Below are 22,083 nucleotides of genomic sequence, written 5' to 3' on the forward strand. Positions count from 1 at the left end.
CCCCAGACATTGCCAAGTGTCCCCGAGGGGATAGAACTGTCCCTTGGCTAAGAATCACCACCTCCAACTGTTTCTGTTTCAATTCACTGGGAAGTCTCCCATTCGGGATTGTCATTTCACATTTAAACAAAGGGAGAATCCTTTGGGGACTTCAAGGTGGCCTTCTGCTGGGGTCCTGGGGTTCCCTTCCAGGCTGAACTTCAGACTTATTCCTCCTCCAGGGACAGAATTACTAACATCTGGGGTGGGGTGAGGGCAGGATCAGGAGGTCCTCCTGGATGCAGGCAACAGTCCCTCACAAACCAGTTGTGTCCCAGGGTTTACCATCCTGGGTCCTCCCCTGCTGTATCCTGTTTTGCGTGACATTGGGCTCCGAGTCTGTCCCTGGAGGACATTTGGCAGCAGCCTCGGCCTCTACACCCCAGATGCCACTGGCACCAGCTCCCTCCCAGATGTGACAACCAGAAATGTCTCTAGAGTGCCAACAACCCTTGGGGGCAGGATCAGCCCCTGGCTGACCTAGGGTTTACCCCTCCCCCCACCCGAATCCCCAGTCCCTACCCCTCGCCAGCTCTATCTTTCCCCCTGCATGCCTCACCTTCCAACACATTACATACTCCATGAATTTATCATGCTTATTGTTTGTCGCCTTTTTGCCTGCAGCCCCATGAGGGCTGGAGATTCATTCGTCTTTCAGGTCTGTGTCCCACATACCAACAACAGGGCTGGGCACACAGCAGGCACTCAATGAATGCTCTCGTTCAGTGAGCCACGGCCAACGTGGCCAGCAGTTCTGGGTGGATAATAACATGCCAGGAGGTCACCCTCTCTGGTGCACCTGGGTCAAAGCCACTTAGCTCCCATGAGGCCCATCCCAGAACCTTCCACGTTCTGGCAGATCCCACATGCAGAGAGAGTCTGGTCTTTGGGGGAGATTAAAGGGCAGGATAGTGGTCTTTTGGCTCGTCAGCCCTGTGGAATCCTGAATGAGTGTGCAGGCTGGCCCTGGGTGGGGATAGCCTGGGCTGTGGCCCTTTCTAAGACAATTCCTGTTTTGGGAAGCTGAGGTCCCCTACAACAACCAGTGGCATGTCAGGACTGAGGACCATGTGGGCACGGGGGATGCCAGACAGGTGCAGAGATGTCTGGTAATAGTTGGCTCTGGTTTATCTTTTCTCCGTGCACCACCCCCACACCTGTCTGGGCTGATAGTGCACGGTGGCTCCACGTTTCTACAGCTCTCGTGTGCTCTCTGCAGAAGTCGGAGTACTAGTGTGTGGCTGGGGGTTTGCATCTGCTAACTGGGTTTCTGTATGGGTTGGTGGTTGGCTCTGCCCTCAGTGCACAGCCAGGGGGAGCAGGAGGACAAGGGGGCAATGAAAGGACACAGACTGAGTCCCTTGGAGGGAGAATTCAGGGGTTCAGACACAACGTCCAGGAAAAAGAGAAACATGAGAGAAGAACTTTCCTCAAAGATGAGATTCTCCTGGGTGCAGAGAACAGAGGGGTGGGGAGGAGGGACGGACAGACAGAGGAGGGAGAGGGATGGACAGAGAGGGGACAAATAGGTGAGCGGAGGGACCTGCCCTCTTTCTTCCAAGTATCCGGCTAAGAATGACCTCCCAATTTTTGGAGGATCTGTATGACTGAGGTTAGTCCATTCTCCCATATGCTGCCCCCTGTCTGCTGGAAAGGAGTTCAGTGTGTTTAGAAGTAAATGGAGTTGTTGAAAAAAAAAATAAGTGTTATACTTTCAGCCCTCCTAAGACACAAGTCAACTAAAAAGGCTGTGATTGCCATCACTGTTCTAACTGTTGTCCCCAAGCACTCAGCGAACCTTCCTTAACCCCGGAAACTGGATCAGTTATTCTCCGTGGAGCTCTGGGAGGGCCTGGTGCCCTCACCAAAGTCAGGATAGGGAGAGGTCCCTGGCTCAGAGATGTCAGGGGTGTGACCCTCTGGGGACTGAGTAGCATCTGGAGTATGAGTGACAACAGCAACAAAGTCAGGCACATCCCTGGGAGCCTTTGAAATCCTCATGTAGGGCATCTGGTGGGTGTCATAGAGACTGGCCTGACTGGAGTCCCACAGACGCTATCCTCATGATAAAGGACAACTTGGCATTCTGAAAGAAAGGACTGCTCTCTGACCAGCTCCTGGGAGGTCACCTCTATGTCCTTAGAGTGTCCTGCATGATGAAAGTGTCTTTTGGGCACGTGAGATAGTTTACCCCAACAATGGGATTTGTGGTGGGGGTCTTGGGCCATGTGACCCACCATTAGTGTGACCTCTGGAGGGGCTGGAGCCTGAGTAACTAAGTCAGCCAGGCCTACACGTCCAACCTCCAGCATATACTCTGGTCACCAGGGCTTGAGTGGGTTTTCACAGTTGGCCACACTTCAACTGGGTTGTCACATCCTGTTGCCGGGACATCAGTGCTGCTCACATGACACACCTGGAAGTCTGCACCTGGTCTCCCGTGGACCCTGACCTCTGTGCCTCTGCTTTGCAGATTTTAACCAGTATCCTTCTGTTGTAATAAACCATAACTGTGAGTCCAATAGTGCCTCTTGGTTCTGAGAATTTCTAGGTAATCACTGAATCTGAGTCTGGAGTTCTCTTGGTACTACTGAACAGGTCCCCAGAGAGAAACAGCATCTGGATCACAAAGGTATTGCAGACCAAGAGTGGGGGCACAGTTAGACCCATTTTAAAGGTGAGTGTAACATGGCAGGCAGAATTCTGAAGCTGCCCCTACCTCCTGCCCCAAGACGCTAGTTATTCGATCAAATGCTAGTCTAGGGACTGCCAGGAAAGGCTTCTGCAAATGTAATTAAAGTCCCAAGTCAGCCAGCTGTAAGATACATAATTTATCTGGGTGGGCCTGACCTAATCAGGTAAGCCCTTGCAAAGCTGAGTTTTCTTTCCACCTGGTGGCAGGAGAGGTCAGACAGATTTGGAGTATACAAAAGATGAGATGCCTCCCTGGGAGCTAAGTGCAACCTCTGGCCAAACGCCAGCAATGAAGTAGACCCTCGGGCCGATGGTCACAGGCCACTGAATACACCTGAATGAGTCTGAAAGTACATTTTCCCCCAGGGCTTCCAGAAAAGAGTCCAGCCTGGCCAACAGCTTGATTTCGGCCTTGTGGGATCCTGGAAAGCCCAGCTGAGCCTGTCTAGACTTCTGACCAACACGACTGAGAGCTATTAAGTGGGTGTTTTAAGCTGTTATGCTTGTGGTTGTTTTTTATGTGGCCTAATTAGCTAATATGTGGACTGAGGCTCGGAGAGGGTGTGATCTGCCCAGGTTTACAGCGAGGACAGGGCAGGGCAGGTGGGGAAGATGAGCCCACGGAACATAACTCTTCCACCTGATTAGAAGTCTGCTGCCTGCGCTTCAGATTCCTCACCTCCCCAGGCTGGGACCTGGACCAGCTTCAACCACAATGATAAGGAAACAGTCTTTGGGGCGCCTGGGTGGCTCAGTGGGTTAAGCCTCTGCCTTTGGCTCAGGTCATGGTCTCAGGGTCCAGAGATCGAGCTCCACATTGGACTCTCTGCTCAGCAGGGAGGATGCTTCTCACCGCCTCCACCCCGCCTGCCACTCTGCCTACTTGTGATATCTCTCTGTCAAATAAATAAATAAAATCTTAAAACAAACAAACAAAAAGAAACAGTCTTGGGAGCGTAGAGCCACAAATAGCCAGGACCTGGGCCGGACTTCTGCTGAGCACTGAGCTGCCTGGTAGGCCTGAGCCACTCACCTCGGACTTATTGCAGGAGAAAGAATTTGCAGGCTGTGCCAGACAAGGGCCTGACCCCCACCCCCCCACTTCTGTCCTCTCCTGAGCCTTATCTCTGCTTTTTCTGATTCTCTCTTGCTATACTGGGGGGCTCTTTTTGCACTCGGAACTTTCACCTGCATGTTTCCTGGCTAACTATGTCTGTCCTCAACCTACTCCCCTCTGCCGGGCAGTGTCCTAGTAGAAGCTGCTAACATCCCTCCTGGAAACCTTCCACCTCCCCAGCAACTTCTGGCCTTGGCTCCTCCCCATCCTCTTTTCCTCGGGACCCTGGAAGGAACCTGGGTCCCTGAAGTTCTGTCTTCCTTCCTCTTCACCTCCTGGTGGTTTTAGCTAGTGGACCCCTAACCTCTCTCTTTAGTGCCCTGATTTCCAGCCCAGGGCTGGACGAGGAACTCAGCCTTCTGTCAGCCCCTGTGCCCCCTGATGACCTGTGTGCACCTCTTTCTCTGTCCTCCTGTCCCACCAGCTGCCAAGTCACATCGGGTCTACTGTCAGGCCTCCAAAGCCCATTCCAGGTGGAGGGGAGGAGGGGCCCTCACCACTCCCCCAGAGCTGCCTGTCACAAAATCCACGGGTCACTCTTAGGCTTTGTCTTCCTTGGTTACTGGACAGTGCCTGATAGGCTGGAGACACCCTCCAAAAACCCACATTGCCCTGGCCCTCACTCGCCTCCCTGGTCACCCCTTCTCTGTTGCCTCTAACCCTGCAGTGGCCTCAGGCTGTCTTTGGGGGCATCCCTCAGCTCACACTCATCTCCCGGGAGAGCTTGTCCAGTCTCCTATCAGCATCTGATGTCTCCCGACTTTTCACCTTCAGCCCAGCCAGGAAAACTCATTCTTTTGCCTCCTTCAGAATGTTCCTGGGTTGTGTCCCACATAGGACATTTAAGCTGGAGACTCCCCTGCCTTCTGTGTGTCTCTAGGCTGACACCGACTTCCTGCCCTTCCTTAGCCCGGAACCTACCCCTCCTACATTTCCCTTGTCTCAGGCAACTGAGACATGGCTCTGTCCTTTTTGTGGTTAGGGCTCAGTCCCTGGTGGTGGCTCTGACTCCTCCTCTCTTTCCTTCATCCCCTCCATTGGTCATTGGCTCCCAAGAAATATCCAGAACCTGAACACTCCACATCCCCTGAATCTAGGCAGTCCTCCTGTGTTCATGGGGTAGTGGCCTCCACTGTGACCTCCTTCCAGACAATTCTGCCCTGTGGCTAGAGGGAACCTTTTCAAATGTGAGTCTGGTCAAGCACCCCCTTGCTCAAAGGGCAAGTCGGTTCAACACATTGGCGGATGGATGGCCTCCTACCCCAGGGCCTTTGTACCTGCTGGCCTGAGCACTTTCTCCCCAGGGGTCCATGTGACTGACTCCTTCAGACCCTGCTGGGGGAAGCCCCTCCCACAGGAAGCGGAAGCCGCGGAGCACAGCGCCGGCCGCTCAGGCAGTGCGGCGGGATGTCTGCCAAGTGAGTGGGGAGTGGGGTGACGCTCATGATGAGGCAGTGGCGCATCTGGTTTCATGTGGCGAGTGGGATCCCTGGTTGCCCACAGCTCTCCCCTCCCAGGCCCCAATTCCATCCTGTCCTACCTCTCTGCTCCCGCTCCTGCCCTTACCCTTGGCGATCTTGATGTCCAGGGCTGTGCGGATCAGAGCCATGAGGGTAGAATTGAAGTGGACGGTGTTGTCGTCCGCCACGGGCAGATCCATGCGAAGGAGCCTCTACAGAAAACCAAAGGCGGGGGCAGTCATTGCCAGGCACCCCTCCCAGTCCCCCCCCCCCCCCCCCCGTGAGCCAGACCCACACTACCCCGGGAGCCCTAGGAAGAACTCTGAAGGCGGTGGCTGAGGATGCTCCCCACCCTCAGGTTATCCATCCCCTGCGCTGTTTTCCGGTTTCCCTTCGTGGCCCACAGGGAGAGCTCTGGGGCTCTCCTAGTCCACCAGCCCCCGCCCTTCCCTCTCCCGCATGCTAGATCCCAGAGCTGGCATTTCCCAGGTTGGCCAGACCCTTCCTTGCCCTGCCCCAGAGTTCTTCTGGACGGCTCCGCGCCATTCTGACCCCAGAGAAGAAGAGCGCAAGGCAGATCGCGGCAGATCATGCAGCAGCCAGGCACAGTGGTCCCCGGGCCACAGCCGCCGGGGGGGCCACCGGCTCCCGCCTCCTCCCCCGGCTCAGCCCAGACCAGACCAGATGGGCACAGACCACATCATTCCTCTGAGAAGCAGCAGGCAGGCGGCCCCCCACTGACGGGGCAGCCGCTCACGGACATGCAGCGAGGCCATGACACACAGAACGGCAGACAGGGGTGCGCATGCAGACGGAATCTCGAGACTCATTCATAGCTCCGTGGGAAGTGTTTCTCAGGGGCATGTCCAGATCTTGGCTCTGTGCGATGGCAGGGGAAGGGTGAGGGGGCATTCCCGTGGCCCAGGGAAGAAAAGACTCCCCGTGTCCCAAGCAGGGGCTCTGTCCCCCGTGCTTGGTACTGTAGGAAGGTTTGCTGGACTGGTGGGCACCAGCCCAGGCGGAGGTGGCATGGAGATGGGGTTGAGGGTGAGTTAGGCGCTCACTAGGGGATTCAGACATACGTCAGCAGGAAAACACAGAGCTGGAGATGGGGAGAGGGATGGCAAACCCAGAACAGAACACAAGAGAGGGATTGGGGCAGGGAGGGGAGGGAGGTGGTAGACAGAGAAACACACACAGACTGGGCTGCTGTGCACAGCTGTGCAGGTTATGCACTGCACAAAGGGCTAACTGTCTTAGAAATCATAGATTAGTATATTTAAATGACAGCTTTTCAGCAGATAGCAAAGAAGTATCTTGTTTTTGCCAGATGGGTGGATTACAACAATTTTCCAGCAGACAAAATGTTCTGTGGAAAGGGTGTCCTTTTCAAATTTGCACAAAGGTGCCTAAGGACCCCTGGTGGCCCTGCACACAGACCAGGGGTTCACGCTCTCTCTCTCTCTCTCTCTCTCTCTCTCACACACACACACACACACCCCCACGCACATACACACACGCACAAGCACACGGGCAGCCAAGCAGAGACCAAGAGAAGGTACAAAAGGAAAGCTAGAGGAAGGATAGGTGCTGAGAGAGGCTTGTCAGAGAGGCTGGTGGGACAGCCCCTTCCCAGTCTAGACTGGGGAGGAGGAGGAGGGAGGAGGTTGCAGGGAGGATGCTTGAGGCGGGAAGGAACGGCATTAGCAGAGGGAGGGAGGACTCTCACAGACACAGGGGACGAGGGGGGCAAGGTGGCTGGATGATGGGGCGATTTTCTGGGAGAGCAGGCGGCAATTTTTAAAGGTCATCCCTGAACTTCTCGTGGATGAGCTGGAGGGAACAGAGCATCTGTCCTTGGGTGCCAAGGGAGATTCCGGGACAGGGGTCTGGAGGGGTGGCCCAGCCCAGCCGCCTGGCGGCAGGACCCCTGCTCCTTCAGCCAGCATGCACCGTCCCCCGGTCGGCCATGGTGCTTGCCCGCCCCAGGCCCCCGCCAAGGCAGCGTGCATGGCCTGCATCAGGGTGCCACGGTCCAGGGGTCCAGCTGCGGCCTGCCTGACCACTCTGGAACAATGGAGAGGCATGTTGGGGGTGTCTGGGGGAGAATGGGTGGCATAGGGGTTGGGGCTTGGGAAGCAATTTTGGGGGGGAGGGAGAGGTGGAGGGAGGAGAGGCTCCGGGTACCCCTTGGGAGGTCTCGAGTCCCCCAAGGCCCTAGGTCAGAGATCAGCTTCAGGTGTATGTAGGGGTGCTGCTGGACCTGGGGGCTCAAGATATGAAAGATGGGGGGGGCAGGGCCTTGCCTTTTTGGGGCCAAAGCCCACCCCCCCTAGTTGTGAGGTACCTGCCCCGGCCTGGGACTGGGTGTGGAGGCTGCTCTAGGTGAGCAGAAAGGAGGCGAGGAGGCATTCCCTCTGAAACATGTTTGTGTCCAATTTGGTTCCCAGGGGACCAGGTGCGAGGGGACTGGGGGCGCCCCTCCCCCTCCCCCCGGCGTGTCGGCCATAATGGAGTCTCAAAACACCAAGACACACTCATCAGAAAAGACGGACACAGTGTGCTGCTTAGAGTCAAGGGACGGTCATGATCCATTTACTCGAGGAGGAAAGGGAAAAAAAGAAAAAGAAAAAGAGAAAAAAAAAAAAAGAAGAAGAGTAGCTCCAGAAAAAGAGACTCGGCTGGTTGTTCCTGGTCAGCGCTGAAAAATCCCCAGTGCCCGACGCCGGTGGTCGGCAAGGGTAGACTACCTTGTAAGCCACTCTGGCCGGACACTTCTTCCCCAGACCCAGGGGCGGAGACATGTGTCTCAGCATCTGATACATGTCCGGGTAAGGCATGCGGCCCCTGGCAGCACCGAAAACAAAACGGGGTAGGAACGGAGAACCAAAGAAAGGGGTGGGTGAAGGGAGAGGGAGAAACGGAAAGAAAAAAAAAATTAAAAAAATAAAACAAAAAAACAACAAAGATAAAAAACAAAACACCAAAAAAAAGGAAAACAAAAAAGAAACCAAAACAAAAATCCAACCAAACAAAAAACAAAAAACAAAAAACAAAAAACAAAAAAACCACACGAGCCGAAAAAATAGAGAGAGGAAGATGCAGAGAACAATAAAATAGGTGTTTCAAATAAATGGAAAACAGGAGGAAAAAAAAAATGGAAGAAAAGGTCATTAAAAAAAGATCATTTCACTGCTCATGAGCAGGGAGAGAGAGAGAGAAAAGAGAAAAGTCAGATTCAGTTTTGACTCTGAGCTAGGGTTCTGGTGGGGCTTGGAGGAAAGGCGGGGTCTCATTTTGGAGGGACTGGCACAAGGCTCTGGCTCAGTGTTATTTTAAAAATTGGGTCAAGTTCTCTGGTTTGGCTGAGGCTGGTCTCTGAGGGGGCCTAGAAGGGGAAGGGGGGGCCAGGGCGGCGGGAGGAGGGCTGGGGGCTTTGGGAGGCAAAGGGTGGAGGGGGAGAGAGTGGAGGTGATGGGGGGTCAGTGCACAGCTCCGACCCCCGATGTGTCTGATTTGGGGTGCCGTTGAGACCCTGGGATGGGCAGCTTCAGCTAAGAGCAAGCAGAAATGGCTGAAGGGAACAGAGAGATTATGTCCCATGCTTCATCGAGTCTACGTGACTGCATTCTGTTGGCTAAGAATTCTCTAGTTTTAATGCAAGAAAGAGAGATGGCTCTGTTTTTTAGATATATATATATATATATATATATATGAAATATATATATTGAGGAACCCCAAGCCACACTCATTCCATGGATGCTAGCAGGTTTTAGTGGAATTCAAACCTTGCAAGCAACCCTATGAGGACATTTCTTGCCTAAGCCGAGAGGGGGAGATATCACGCGCAATAAACTGTACATATCCTTATAATGAATCCGACCACTGAAAGGAGAAGACAGGGGTTAGTGGAGGCAGGGGTCTGGGCTCACGCTAGCTCCCTGTGCACGCAGCAAGGTCGTGATGCCAGAGGCTGGGGACCCCCGGCTTTGAAGGGGTTGGGGAGACTCAGGGATGAGGGAAGGTCCCTGAACTGTTCCCAGACAGTCCGGGGGAAGAGGGTCTCGGTTGGGGTGTGTGAAAGCTCTGGGCCAGGGTGGGCTGGGGTGGGGGTAGGAGGGGCCCTCCCCCAGGGCTCTCTCTGTAACTCCCTTCTCCCCAGTCTGCACAGGCTACACTGCAGGGAGGGGGAGCTCGAGGAATAGGGGGACAGCATCCAACTGCTGTGACCTAAAATCAAAAGAGGAAGAGTTAGGAACCAGCCAGAAGTCAAGGCCCCAGACCCGTGGCTCACCCCAGCCTCTTGGTCTCACGGAGGACCTGTCTGGGGTTGTGGGAATGGCAAGGATGGAGTCCTCCCCACCTTCCTCCTCCTGGAGGCCTCCCCTCCAGCACTCGGGGTGCCAAGGGCCCCCATTAATGCTTTCTCAGGCCCCCAGCCCGGCTCGAACTAGACTCTTCCATTAGTGGTTGGTGGGCGCTGAGGTTCGGGGTAGCTTCTCTGAGCAGCTCCATGCTGGTCCCCAAGTGCACAGGGTAGAGAACGACCCTTTGGAACCACCACCAGGAGCACTCTGGTGCCCAAGGGTAGGAGAGCTCGCTCCCTTTGTAGCCGCGAAAATGCGAGAACCCCTGAGGCTTTGTGTCTTTGGCTCTGGCCTCCTGTGATAGCTGTCCGGCACCAGTCTGATCTCACAGCCAATGCCACCTGCCAAGGGAGCTAGACCGACCCTGTTCCCATCACTCCCAGGACAGCAGAGGGTGAGAGGCCTCTGGTTTCTTCCCCGTCCTCTGTCTGGCTGGCCTGACTAGCTTGTCCTCACCATCCTGAGGCCTCTCAGTTGCGGGGAGAATCACAGGAGGCTGAAACCTCAATGTTTGATTCCTTCCTTCTTCTCCCAGAAAGCCTGGGCCTCGGGCAGGCGGTCCCCAACCATTTCACCTGTGGCACGTGAGGGCGCTGATCCTTGTCTCTTTCCTCCAGGTTGACCCCTTGGAGATCCCAGCTAGCTCCCCAGCGACCCAAAGACCCAAAGTCCAGGACCTGACCTAGCCTCGTGGGCTCTAGCAGCCAGGGAGAGGTGGGCGATGTGGCTGGAAGGGGCGGGCGACTCCTTACCACGCTGCGGGGTCGTACTCGGCCCAGACACGCACGTACTCATCCAGGTGGTGGGGACCCAGGATGGAGGAATCTCGAGTGAGGTACTCAAAGTTGTCCATGATGACGGCGACAAAGAGGTTCAGCATCTGTGGGGACCCCGGGGGCCGGGAGGGAGTGGGGGAGAGCGAGACACACCCAAACACACATACACAGAGGCCCGGAGAGAGAGGGAGGGAGAGGGGCGAGATGACAAAAGGGAGACAGAGAAAGAAAAAGATGGGGGTATGGGGAGGAGAGACACACCCTCACACAAGGAGCCCCAGAAATGAATGCAGAAATGGAGATGGGACAGAGAGACAAAGACAGAGACAGAGAAATACAAAGAGACAGAGACCAGTAGTGATGGACAGAGACAGAGCCGGAGAGAGAGGGGGAAGACGCTATGTGAAATGGGGGCCAACCCCAAGGGACCACCATGACCCCACATCTTCCCACATCAGCCCCCCCCAACAAGGCCAAAGTCAGTGCTCCATGTGGATTGTATTCCCAGCCCCAGCACAAAGTAAGCATTCAGCAATTATTTCCTGGATGGACAGATGGACAGATGCATGAGTGAATGAATGAATGAATTTTCTTGCCCACATCTGCACCCCGTAGCACGTTTTCACATGTCCTTCTGGCCCTTAGCACAGCGGGAGATTACATCATTTTGCCTCCAATCCTTTGCAAATGTTGCATCTCTAGTAAACATCAGGATTTGTCTCCCTGTGGGGAGCAGCATCTGGGGAACCCCCCTCTTTTATCTGTAAGAGGCTGGAGCTGGGTGTGGCCAACCCCCAATTTCTGGCTCCCCAGGCACTGGTCAGACAACCCAGGAAGAGCTGTGATTGCTTAGGGAGGGACACATGACCCAAGGTGGTCAATGCGAGCCTTCCCTGGGATTTGTGCTGACACCCTGGCCATCGTTTGGACTCAACAAGGAGAAAGTCTGAGAGCGAAGCCAGTGCGGGGAAGAGCGAGGAGGACGGGGTCTGCTGTCAGGATCCCGCCTCATGTGGACTTTTCAGGTACACAAGTCAGTGAGCTGTATGTGCTGCTTACATTATGGAAGTTTCTGCTACTTCTAACGTGTTCTAGTTCTTGCTCGTGGTCCCTGCAGGCCACTCCTTGAAATCTTCCTTCCCTTGGTCTGAATCATCTCATCACAGCATGTATCAGGCCACGTAGCTATTACCTGCTGACTTGTCTGCCAGTTACCCCCGAAGCCTGAGACACCTGAGTTCTGTCTCTGTATCTCAGTGCCTAGCATCAGGTCTGGCATGTAGTAGGTATTCAACAAAGGTATAGATGTAAGCCTAGTAAGTGCTTAACAAATAACCCGTAATCCTAGGCGTCCCTAACTTCAGTGACTCAATTTTTAATTCATCTTCATGATATTGACGAGCTCCCACTGTGTGCCAGGCACTGTCCTAGGTGCTGGGGATGCGGCAGTGAACAAGACAGAAATCTCTGACATCGGGGGTCTGATGGTCAAGCAGAGACGTCTTCTAGGGTGCCTGCCCTTCTCAGATGGGCTCTATTATAGGATCTTGTCCTCATATGTATCTATAGCTGCTTGGACAGGGTGGCTATTTGACCAAGGGGTGGGCTGGTCCATTCAGATTCTCTCGCCTGGGAACTTGGAATGGGGCAATGAATAGAGCTTGTGGGTCAGCGGCTGCGGGTGCTGGACTCGGGGGCTGAGAGACAGAGGCTACAAGTCTCTCAGTATGAGGCCACAGGTCTGAAGGGGGTGAGGGTGCTGGACTTTCGCCGACAGATGCTGGCGTCTGGTCAGGGTCTGCGCTCATCTCACGCTCTCTTGGCAGCTGGCTTCCTATATCCTGCTGGGGGGATCCACGGTCAGGAAACCAGACCAGGGAGGATGGGCGAAGGGACCCCTTCTGTCTCCAGTGTGGATCTGTCTTGTGGGTTGAATTGTGTCCCCCTCAGAAGACATGTTCAGATCCTAACCCCGGTACCTGTGAACCTGACCTTATTTGGAAAAAGGGTCTTCGTGATATCAAGTTAGGATGATGTCATACTGGATTGGGGGGGGCCCTAAACCCAATCTGACTGCTATTCCCCTAAAAGAGGAATCTGGACACAGACGCACAGAGGAGAGGATGGAGGTAAGATGCCGGAGGCACAGACCCAAACCAGGGAACACCGGGATCCAGAGAAGCTGGAAGAGGCCTGGAAGGATTCTCCCTTAGAGGTTTTGGAGAGAGCATGGCCCTGCCAACTCCTTGATCGGTTTTAGCCTCCAAAACTGTGGGAGGGTCAATTTCTGTCATTTTAAGCCATCAAGTCTGTGGTCCTTTGTCACAGCAGCCACAGGAACTGTGTACAAGTGTCCTGGGGCCATGGACAGCCAGGGTGCCAGGGGCGGGCTGGGGGTGAGTCAGTCCGCCCTCTTTTCCTTTTAATTCCCGAAGCCAGGAATCCTTGATGACTCCAGGGTTCTCTAGTTCTCTTTCAACCCCATGTAGCCAATCCTTGTATTAAGTCTCCTCTAAGATATCTGGAGAGTTTCTGGTCTCTTAACTTGGCTCTGTGGCTCCAGGAAGAGGAGGGACATAACTAGTATCCCATGTAACTAGACTGGCCGTGGGGACCGACTGGCCCTGGGGACCAGCTCTCAGCTCCGCTAGTTTTTTCCTCAGTAAAACCCAGTGACTCTCGGATAGGGGAGATTCTGTCCTTCCCCCAGTCTCCAGGGGGTCACTGTCAATGTCAGAAGGCATATTTGCTTATCACACCTGAGGCTGGAGGCCAGGAAAGCTGCTAACCACACTGCAATGCACAGGACAGCCCCCCTAACGCTCTGCAGAGACCGAGCCAGGCCCAAATATCAGCAGTGTCGCTGCTGAGAATCCCTGGTTAACTGAATCCCCAGCCGGTGCAGAGACGCTCTGGAGGGAGCAAATCTGTGACACAGCCGTATTCTAGAGAAACCTATGCCCCGCAGTGGGAGCCAGGTCAGGGAGGCCCCCCGACCCCATGCTACTTGCCCCATCCCCCCACATGCACACAGACTCACCAGAAACGAGCATAGGAAGATGAAGGAAACGAAGTAAAAATAAGCAAATTCATTGCCACACTCGGGAGTCAGGATGCCCGAGTTCTTATCACACGGCTTCCCACTGAGGCAGGAAAGCATGATGTTGTGCCAAGCCTCCCCAGTGGCACTCCTGGGGGAAAGGAGAGGGGGAACCATCAGGGACCTGGGCACCTGGACCTGGGCGCCAGGCCTGGACATGGATATCCTTCGGGGATATTTGCATGGGGGTCCGGAGTTGAACTGGCATGAGTTCAAGTTCTAGATATGCTACCTTTTTGCTCTGGGAGCTCAGAGAGATGATTCTCATTATTTAGGTGTGCTTTAAAGTTCATTCTGGGGGACTTTAAACAATGCTGATGCAAAAGCCCCACTCTCGCAGACTTGCTTTCAACTGGTCTGGGGTGAGGCCTGGGGACATAGCTAGGTATTTTTTTTTAAACGATTTTATTTATTTATTTGACAGACAGAGATTACAAGTAGGCAGAGAGGCAGGCAGAGAGAGAGGAGGAAGCAGGCTCCCCGCTGAGCAGAGAGGCCGATGTGGGGCCTGATCCCAGGATCCTGGGATCATGACCTGAGCCGAAGGCAGAGGCTTTAACCCACTGAGCCACCCAGGCGCCCCATAGCTAGGTATGTTTTAAAGGCTCCTCTTCCTCCAGGCTATGATCACCTCTTATTACCTTCTCCCTAGGTCTCTCTGCTCCAGGCACACTGGGATCTCACTGTCCCCAAACATGCCAGCCATGCTCCTGCCTCAGGGCCTTTGCACTCATTATAACTTCTTCCTGACCTGCCCTTCCTCAGATAGCCACAAGATTCCCTCCCTCACCTATTTCTCTCACGCGTCACCTGCCTCCAGGGAGGCATGACCTACCAGCCCTCCATTCCTTTAGATGTTGTCGCTAAATTAAAGAAAAATTTTTTTTCTCATTCCCAAGTGTACATAAGATTTATCATTTTAGGGGTGCCTGGATGGCTCAGTCGGTTGAGCATCTGCCTTTGGCTTGGATCACAATTCCAGAATCCTGGGATCTAGCTCAGCATTGGGCTCTCTGCTCAGTGGAGAGCCTGCGTCTCCCTTTCCCTCTGCCTGCCCCCCCCCCACCTGCTTGTGCTTGCTTGCTCTCTCTCTAATAAATAAATAAAAATCTTAAAAAAATTGATTTTAACTATTCTTAAGGCTAGAGTCCAGTGGCCTTCAGTACATTCACAATACCGTGCACCTACTTGTCACCACTGTTCACCTGTAGAATCTTTCATGCGTCCCACTCATGCAGTCCCTGGCAATCTCTAGTCCTCCTCTTTACCTCTATGAAATGTGCCTGTTCTGGGCACTTCATGTAAGTGAAATCACACATTATTTGTTCTTTTTTTTGTGTGTGTGTGTTTTCTTTTTAAAGACTTCATTTGTTTATTTGACAGATCACAAGCAGGCAGAGAGGTAGATAGAGAGAGGGGGAAGCAGGCTCCCCGCTGAGCAGAGAGCCCCATGCAGGGCTCGATCCCAGGACCCTGAGATCATGAACTGAGCCGAAGGCAGAGGCTTAACGCACTGAGCCACCCAGGCACCCCCGCACATTATTTGTCCTTTTGTGCCTCCATTTCCCTCTTAACCTTGAATTCTATCCCCTTCCTGCACTCTCCATCACTAGCTTACTGATGGCCTTTCTCCTGCGCAGGAATAGAAGCACCTGGAGGGCACGGAATATCTCTTTCTGTTTTGTTCACGGTACCTTCAGCAATGCCTGGCACACAGTGGTGCTCAATAAACCTCCCACGGATAAATGAACGAGGGAACTCTAATGCGCATCCAGGATTAAGAAATCAAGCCTCAGGGTCCAATTAGCCTCAGTTTCCTCACCTGTCAGATGGGGTTGCCAAGAATCCCCACCTCACAGGACGGTCAGGACTCAGTGATGTAATGCCTGAAAACGCCTTCCATGCTTGTATCCTAGGACCTTTAGCTTCTGCTTAGCCAGGGTCCCTGGGCCCCCCACAAGCCCATGCTAAGCCTCATTGGAGCAGAAGGAAGACAGCACGCCCCCTATAGGAAGAGGAGGGAAAGGACACGCCCCCTACAGGAAGAGGGGGGTAAAGGACACACCTCCTACAGGAGGAGGAAGGAAAGGATACGCCCCCTACAGGAGGAGAAAGGAGAGGACACGCCCCCAACAGAAGAGAAGCAGGAAAGCACATGCGCCCGCTCACCTGAAAAGAAGCATGAGGGCCTGGAAGAAGGTCCGAAAGTTATTGTGCTCAGTGATTTGGAACTCATCCTCATCACTGTCCTCATCCTCCACGTCGATGCCGATGTTGCCAAACACCTGGGGCATAGGAAGGTAATGAATGACCAGGGGCACTCATGCCCCCAGTGGCTTCAGGGAAACTCCACTCAACCATCATGGCTGTCTCTCCAAACTGGGTTCCCCTAACCCACGCCTGCCTAAGGATGGTGGCCCTCCCAGGGAGGGCTCTAGGAACGCTAGGGGATCGACACTCACCTGCATCCCGATGATGGCATAGATAAAGAAAAGCATGGCAATCAGCAGACAGACATACGGCAGGGCCTGGTGGGGAAAAAAAGGCAATAAAAGAGAGTGCCAGGGGCCTCTTACCCAAACCATCTCCCTCCCCGTCCCAGGGTTCTGCCCCACTGGGCTGGGCAGCCCCAAGCTGTGCCAGAGTGGTGCCAGGGATCCGTGGGCCTTTTTGAGGTCATAGTGGCAAGAAGGCATCAGGGGGACTCTCAAGCTATACCAGGGGCCCACGGTTGAGAGACGAGCTCTACAGATCACAGACTCTCAGCAAAGGGCACCACAGAGGCATTTCCACCTCATTTCTACTTTCAGCCACAGCAGGGGTGGGGGTAAAAATCTTCTCAGCCCTAGACTGGCGGCAGGGGCTCACCTTGAAGGACTGCACAAAGGTCCAGAGAAGAATCCGGATGGTGTAACCCTGACGGAGGAGTTTGATGAGCCGGGCAGCTCGGAAGAGGCGGAGAAAGCTCAAATTGATGAAGTTATTCTGGGGAGATGGAGAGAAAAGGGTGACCATCCACCCACCCCCGGGGGCTCAGAGCCGTCACCACTCACAGAGGCCCCTACATGAAGCCAACCAACAGGAAAAGCAAGCCAGACCCCAAATAAGGAGGGAGAGAAAGCACTATTAATGCAATGGTGCGGAGGAAAAACGTGGAAAAAGGAACAAAGTTGGGGGGGGGGGTTGGGAGGAAAAGGCAACTCAAAAGCATAAACCCTCCCTGCCAGCCCCACCCGCGATGGGGAAAAGGAAAGAAAAAGGAAGGAAGAGAAAGGAACCGGGTGGGGTGGGGAAAAATAACCAAAGAACAAGTGAAAGAAAATATATCCGAATCATCCAATCAGGAAAAAAATCGAGATGGTTTTTGTTTCTCCCAACAACCAAATGCACTGAGACGATAGGACACAAGCGGGTCAAGTTGCCGAATCCATCACACGTGTACGATGCACAAACACCAGGGCAGGGTCGGGGTAGCCAGCGCGCAGGCCTGGTGGACATGTGCGGGTTCCCAGGGCATGTTACGCTCTGGGCCAGAAATGCATCTGTCATGGAACTCAACGGGCCCCCTGCCCTGCCCTGCTGAGCTGCCCACCCGCTCCTGCCCGCCCTGACCTCACCCCACGGCCAAGAGGAGCAGCGGCTCGAGCCAATCGGAGAAGCGGAAGAGCATCTTTTCTTACCCCCTTGGCGAGCGGGAATGGGGAGGACGGGAGGGAGCTGGGGCTGGTCGGCTGCAGGGCGAGTCCTCGCTGCCCGCTGAGTCGGAGAAGATGCATTTGGGGCCCTTTTCCCCCCTCTCAGGGATGGCTTCTCAGCTTCTGGGGCTGGGTGGAGTAGCACGGGACCAGGCCTGCGGGAAGCAGGAAGTACGCAGCGCCCGTGGGTGGGTGAGCTCGCCGACAGCCCAGGCCCACCAAGGGGCCGGTGCTGGAGGTGGGGCCGTCCCTGCCCCCAGGACCTCCCTGCGTGGGCCCTGCCTCTGCTCAAAGACCCCCTGACTAGTCACTGCCTCTACCTCCTCCCACCCAAGCCGGGAGAAACCCCCAGGGAAGGGGGCGCGGTCAGCTAGGAGGGGGGCCAGGAGAGCAGCGGGAGGTGGGCCCCTGGCTGCCCCCCGCCCCGGGTCGGGGAGGAGGGGTGGCTGGTCTGCTGGGGCCTCAGCGTCGCTGGTGGGGGACACGTGGCTCAAAGTCACAAATGGACCAAATGTGACTGGCGAAGCTCTCTCGTTGGGCCTGAGCGGTTTGGTTCTGATTAAGAAGAATTGCCAGTGTTTAAAAATCAGATGTCTCCACCAAATCTGGTGATTCTGGCAACTCTGGACCTGCCTCCAGGCTGGCAAAAGTTGTCTGGGACTTAGATATGGCAGCCCCCATGAAGTGGGCCATGTGCCCTCTAGTTTGACGAGATGCCCCACGTTCTAGAAATGGCACCCGCTTTCCTGGTCTATGGCACGGGCTTTGATGCCAGAGGCACTGGGGTGCGAGACCTCCGCCTTGGGCAGACCAGGAAAGCTCCGCTGGTCACTCTGCCCGCAGGCTGGAGGGGGGGGATCTTTACCTGGGCTCTGCTCTAGGGGATCTAGAGAGCCCTAGACATGGGCCATGTAGCAAGATTTCCACTGGCCTCGCCCTCACCCTTCACATGCGGCAGGGGCGACCATACAGGCTGCCCTGACAATCACAGCACTCCTTTTGCTCTCAAAAGCTCGGCTGATGAATTCTATCTGGGCATCCTACTTGGTGGCTCCTGGGGGCTCCCCAGCTACTAGGTCTGGCCTGGGAGCTGAGAGTCAGGGATGGGAGTTCAAGGAATTTCTGGGGCTGATGGCGGGGGGGGGGGGCTCTGGATTGGTTGGCAAAGTCTAGGATGCTCGTTGGGACCCATCAGTTGGCCCTTGGGCTTCTAGGATGGGGGAGGGGACTGGGAGAGCCTATCCTGACCATCCTGGGCCCAATCACTGTGAGAAGCTCCCAGGGGCCCCAAACAAGCTCCCACTCCCAGCTCAGCTGAGAGTTGCCCCCTGTGCCCAGCTGACCTGACTCCCAGCCCTGCCTGGCTTCCCAGCTCTACCTGGGGATGGGGCCGATGGCCCAGGTGTCCCCAGCCCCTCCCGACCATCCCCAGAGTACAAGCCATCCCTTCACGGGGCGGGTCATAACATGTGGACTCTGCCCAGCATGCAAAGGCAGGTGGGCCTGGAGCAGCTTCCGGGGACTCAGGGTAGAGCGGGGGAGCCTGCCACCATGCAGGAGAAGCAAGGGGTCTCGCAGGGGGACGCGTGCAGAGAGCATGCTGCCCTTCTTGGAGCAGAGGAAGGAGACACATGGGGGAAGTAGGGGTGGAGATGAGAGAGGTCCAGGGGGTGGGGGCAGGGGAAGGTACTTGTATGCCCTCATCCACCCCTCCGTCGTCTTCTTGGTTCTGCTTCAAGTCCTTCAAGTGCTCACAGAACTTCTGGAGACTTCCCTCTTCCTAGCTTCCATCTTTCCATCCACAGCCCAGGAAGGAGCAGCTGTGCTCTCCTCCAAGCATGCCCCATGCGCCCTGGTTCAAGGGTGATGGGGTGGAACGCAGGCCGGGGAAGGCTTGTCACGCTCAGGAAGACACGAGAACCAGCCATTGAAGGGTCCAGAGAAATCCTAGCATTTGCAGACCACACCTCCGCAGACCTTGCCCCTGCGCCCCAGATCCTGTAACCACCTGCCTACTTGACTTCCCCCGGGGTGCCCTTAAAGGCACCTCAAACTCTGTGTCTACATCTGCGCTCTTCCCCCAACCTAGTCCTCTTCTGGTATTCCCTAACTTCTGTCTCCAAGTTCAAGCCAGACTCAGATCCCTCCAGGTATCTTTCTCCCCCAGCCCAGACCCAACCCATCCCCAGGTCCTGGAAAAGCCCCTGCTTAGGTGGCCAGTCCCCTCTCGAGGGGATCCTGGTGCTCCCTCGTGGCCTCAGCCATCTTGTCTAATCATACTTCCATAGCTGCACCTGCTCCAAATCCTCTCAGGTTTCCACAAGGCCCCAAGGGCTTATCCCCTCCTAACGTTTTCACTTTCCCTGGGTCAGCCTTCCTTCACTCTCTTTGCTCCCACACCCCCTCACTGGGAGACCCAGACACCTGCAGGATTCCTCTTGCCACCGGACCTTTGCACATGCTGTTCTGGGCCTTGAACGCTCTTCTCCCCCCTCTTCTTTTGTTAACAGCACTTATCCTTTAGTTCATAACACAGTTGTAATTTCAGGTGGGTTTGAGAGTGGTTATTTGATCAATGCCTGGCTTCCTCACTTTGGCTTTAGGTGAGAGGGTGGCAGTGATGGTGTCCCCTGCAACCCACTTCCGCTTGCGGCACCACATTCAGAATCATGAAATGTCTGGGGGATGAGCGCACGTGGTGTTGCTAGCATGGGAGGGATCCTGGTACGGGGGGGGGGGCGCGTCCTTCAAAGGGGCGCAGAGTTGGTGGGGCTGAGGCAGGGGAAGATAGAATTTACGAGAATGAGAAGTGTGCAAGGAGCAAGGAGTGTGCAAGTATGCAAAGAGGAAGGGAGGGAGAGCGATGGAGATGGTGTGTGCTGGGGCAGGAGCATGGGTGTGCAGGGAGGAACAGAGAGGGACAGGTATGCATGGATATGTGTGGAGCGGAGAGGAGAGAGAGGAAGAGCACCCAAACAAGAGAGTAAGGGGGAGTGTGGGTGTCGGAAAGGGGGGCGGGCACATGGGTTCAGCGATGGTGTGCATGACCTCCTCCTTGGACTTGGAAATTGACGTCTTAGCCAGTCAGACCCACAGGCCTGGAGTGGGGTGAGTTAGCCCGGTGCCTGGGCTCTGTGAAGCTGAACAGGAGACAGGGGCGATGAGTGGCTGGCTGAGGGCTCCGAGTGTAGGGAAGCAGGTAAGGGATGGGGTGGGAGACCCAGCCAGCTGACTAGTCTTGCGGGAGGCATTACACAGGGCAAACCCAGTCTTCTCTTGGCAAAAGCTGTAAACCAACCCATGAAGAAAACCCCAATTTAGAACCCCATAAAAACAATGAGAAGGGGGGTGGCAGGGGAGGGAGGGAGGGAGGGGCTGTTGGAATGAGGAGGGAGTGGGAGTGGGCTGGGGAGACAGACAGAGAGATGGGGTAGGGGGGCTGGGGAGGAGCATCAGGCAACCCAAGTCCAAAGCCCAGGGCAGGACGTGCAGTGCTGACGCGAGAAGATGCGTTCACAGTTAATGTAAGGCATTTAGACTTCAGAAAGAAGTAAGACCAACCGGATTCTAGATGCAGATGTTGAAGATGGAGGGGGAGCGGGCGGGCGGGGGCAGTTGGGAGGCGTGTTCAGCGTTTTTTAGGTTGATTTGTAACCAGTGCCAAAAAACCAATGGGTTTCGGTTCCCGGGCGGGGAGTGGGGGTGGTGGGTTGGGAGATAGTCATTGGTGTATGAACACACAGACCACGTCATGGATGAACAAATGAATTTCATAGTGCATTTTGATTGGATGAGTTTTTCAGACGGCGTTGTGCCAATATACAGTTTAAAGAGCAGGCATGAAAAGAGACAAGACAAGAAACACAGTCATTATCCATTGAACGCAGGGCAAACCCACGTCACCCGGCCACTTGGGGGCGGCAGCTGAGGCCCAGGGGGTCCCCGGAGCCCTCTCCCTCCCAAACCGTGGGGACTTGGCCTCGCGAGGGTTGGCTCTTCCTGCCTCAGCCTGAGCTGAGCTCTGGCTTGACCTAGCGGGCTTACCTGGGAGGCAGAAAGGGGAGGCTGTGGGCTCCTTGCCCCGCAGGTTGGGAAAATTAACATCCTAAAAGTGTCCACACACCCACCCTCTATCTTTCCCCTCCAGATGATTCTAATTCAGAGCCCCAGGGAGATGGGGCCAGGGAGGTGGTTGGCCCAAACCCCAAATACCGCAGACCCAAATACCTTCACGGTAATAATAGCAGTAATAGTAACCACCATTTGGAAGCAATCTATTTCCTGGCAGGTTCTGTGCCAAACCCTTCACGTGGATTGCTCACACCTGTTGAAAGCTGCCGACTCCCTCCCTAGATGATAGATCATGAGTCCCCTGGGGGCGGGACAGGCATTCTTGTCTGTTTTCGCTTTGTCTGTTCCGGGCACTTACAGCAATGGCTGGGATGCAGCAGGCGCTCAGTGAATGCCTACTGAATGCATGGGGGAACGTGGACCTTGCAGGGACCCAGTGAGGTTAACTGCAACCACTGGACCCATTCTACGTGAGAGGAGGCGATGCAAGCCAGTCGAAGTAAACAGCTTGTAGGGAGGGGTGTCCGATCACTGTACTAGTCCTGATGTTCTTGAATTGGGGGCCCGGTGCCTCACCCTCCTGTCCTTCCCTAACCTGCCAGCCTGGAGGATGGGCCATTGGGGTCCAGCCTGATGGTGCCTGGAGGTTTCAACTAACTTTCTCCACTTGCGCGGCTGGGGTGCTGGGCCACCCTTCCGACCTCTCAACCCAGAGGGCCACTGGTTCAAAACTGTCGTGTGCTCAGCTGGATGGTGAGATATTG

At 55.0% G+C, this 22,083-nt stretch overlaps 1 protein-coding gene across 8 annotated transcripts in view; it reads right to left on the bottom strand.

Moving 5' to 3' along the window:
* Window positions 1-22,083, bottom strand: part of CACNA1A (calcium voltage-gated channel subunit alpha1 A) — a 286,734-nt gene that overhangs the window by 10,796 nt on the left and 253,855 nt on the right. For 6 of the 8 annotated variants that reach the window (XM_059160170.1, XM_059160167.1, XM_059160171.1 and 3 more), the window contains 7 exons: window positions 16,422-16,538; window positions 16,016-16,081; window positions 15,723-15,838; window positions 13,494-13,644; window positions 10,430-10,557; window positions 9,099-9,195; window positions 5,417-5,522 (listed from right to left, as the gene is read on the bottom strand). In XM_059160170.1, coding sequence (XP_059016153.1) covers window positions 5,417-5,522; window positions 9,099-9,195; window positions 10,430-10,557; window positions 13,494-13,644; window positions 15,723-15,838; window positions 16,016-16,081; window positions 16,422-16,538 — 781 coding nt within the window. Of the gene's footprint in view, window positions 1-5,416; window positions 5,523-8,060; window positions 8,158-9,098; window positions 9,196-10,429; window positions 10,558-13,493; window positions 13,645-15,722; window positions 15,839-16,015; window positions 16,082-16,421; window positions 16,539-22,083 lie in introns of all 8 variants that reach the window. The other 2 variants (XM_059160169.1, XM_059160168.1) reach the window with 1 other exon arrangement.

This window comes from Mustela lutreola, chromosome 2, assembly GCF_030435805.1.
Source record: "Mustela lutreola isolate mMusLut2 chromosome 2, mMusLut2.pri, whole genome shotgun sequence".
Taxonomy (NCBI): domain Eukaryota; kingdom Metazoa; phylum Chordata; class Mammalia; order Carnivora; family Mustelidae; genus Mustela; species Mustela lutreola.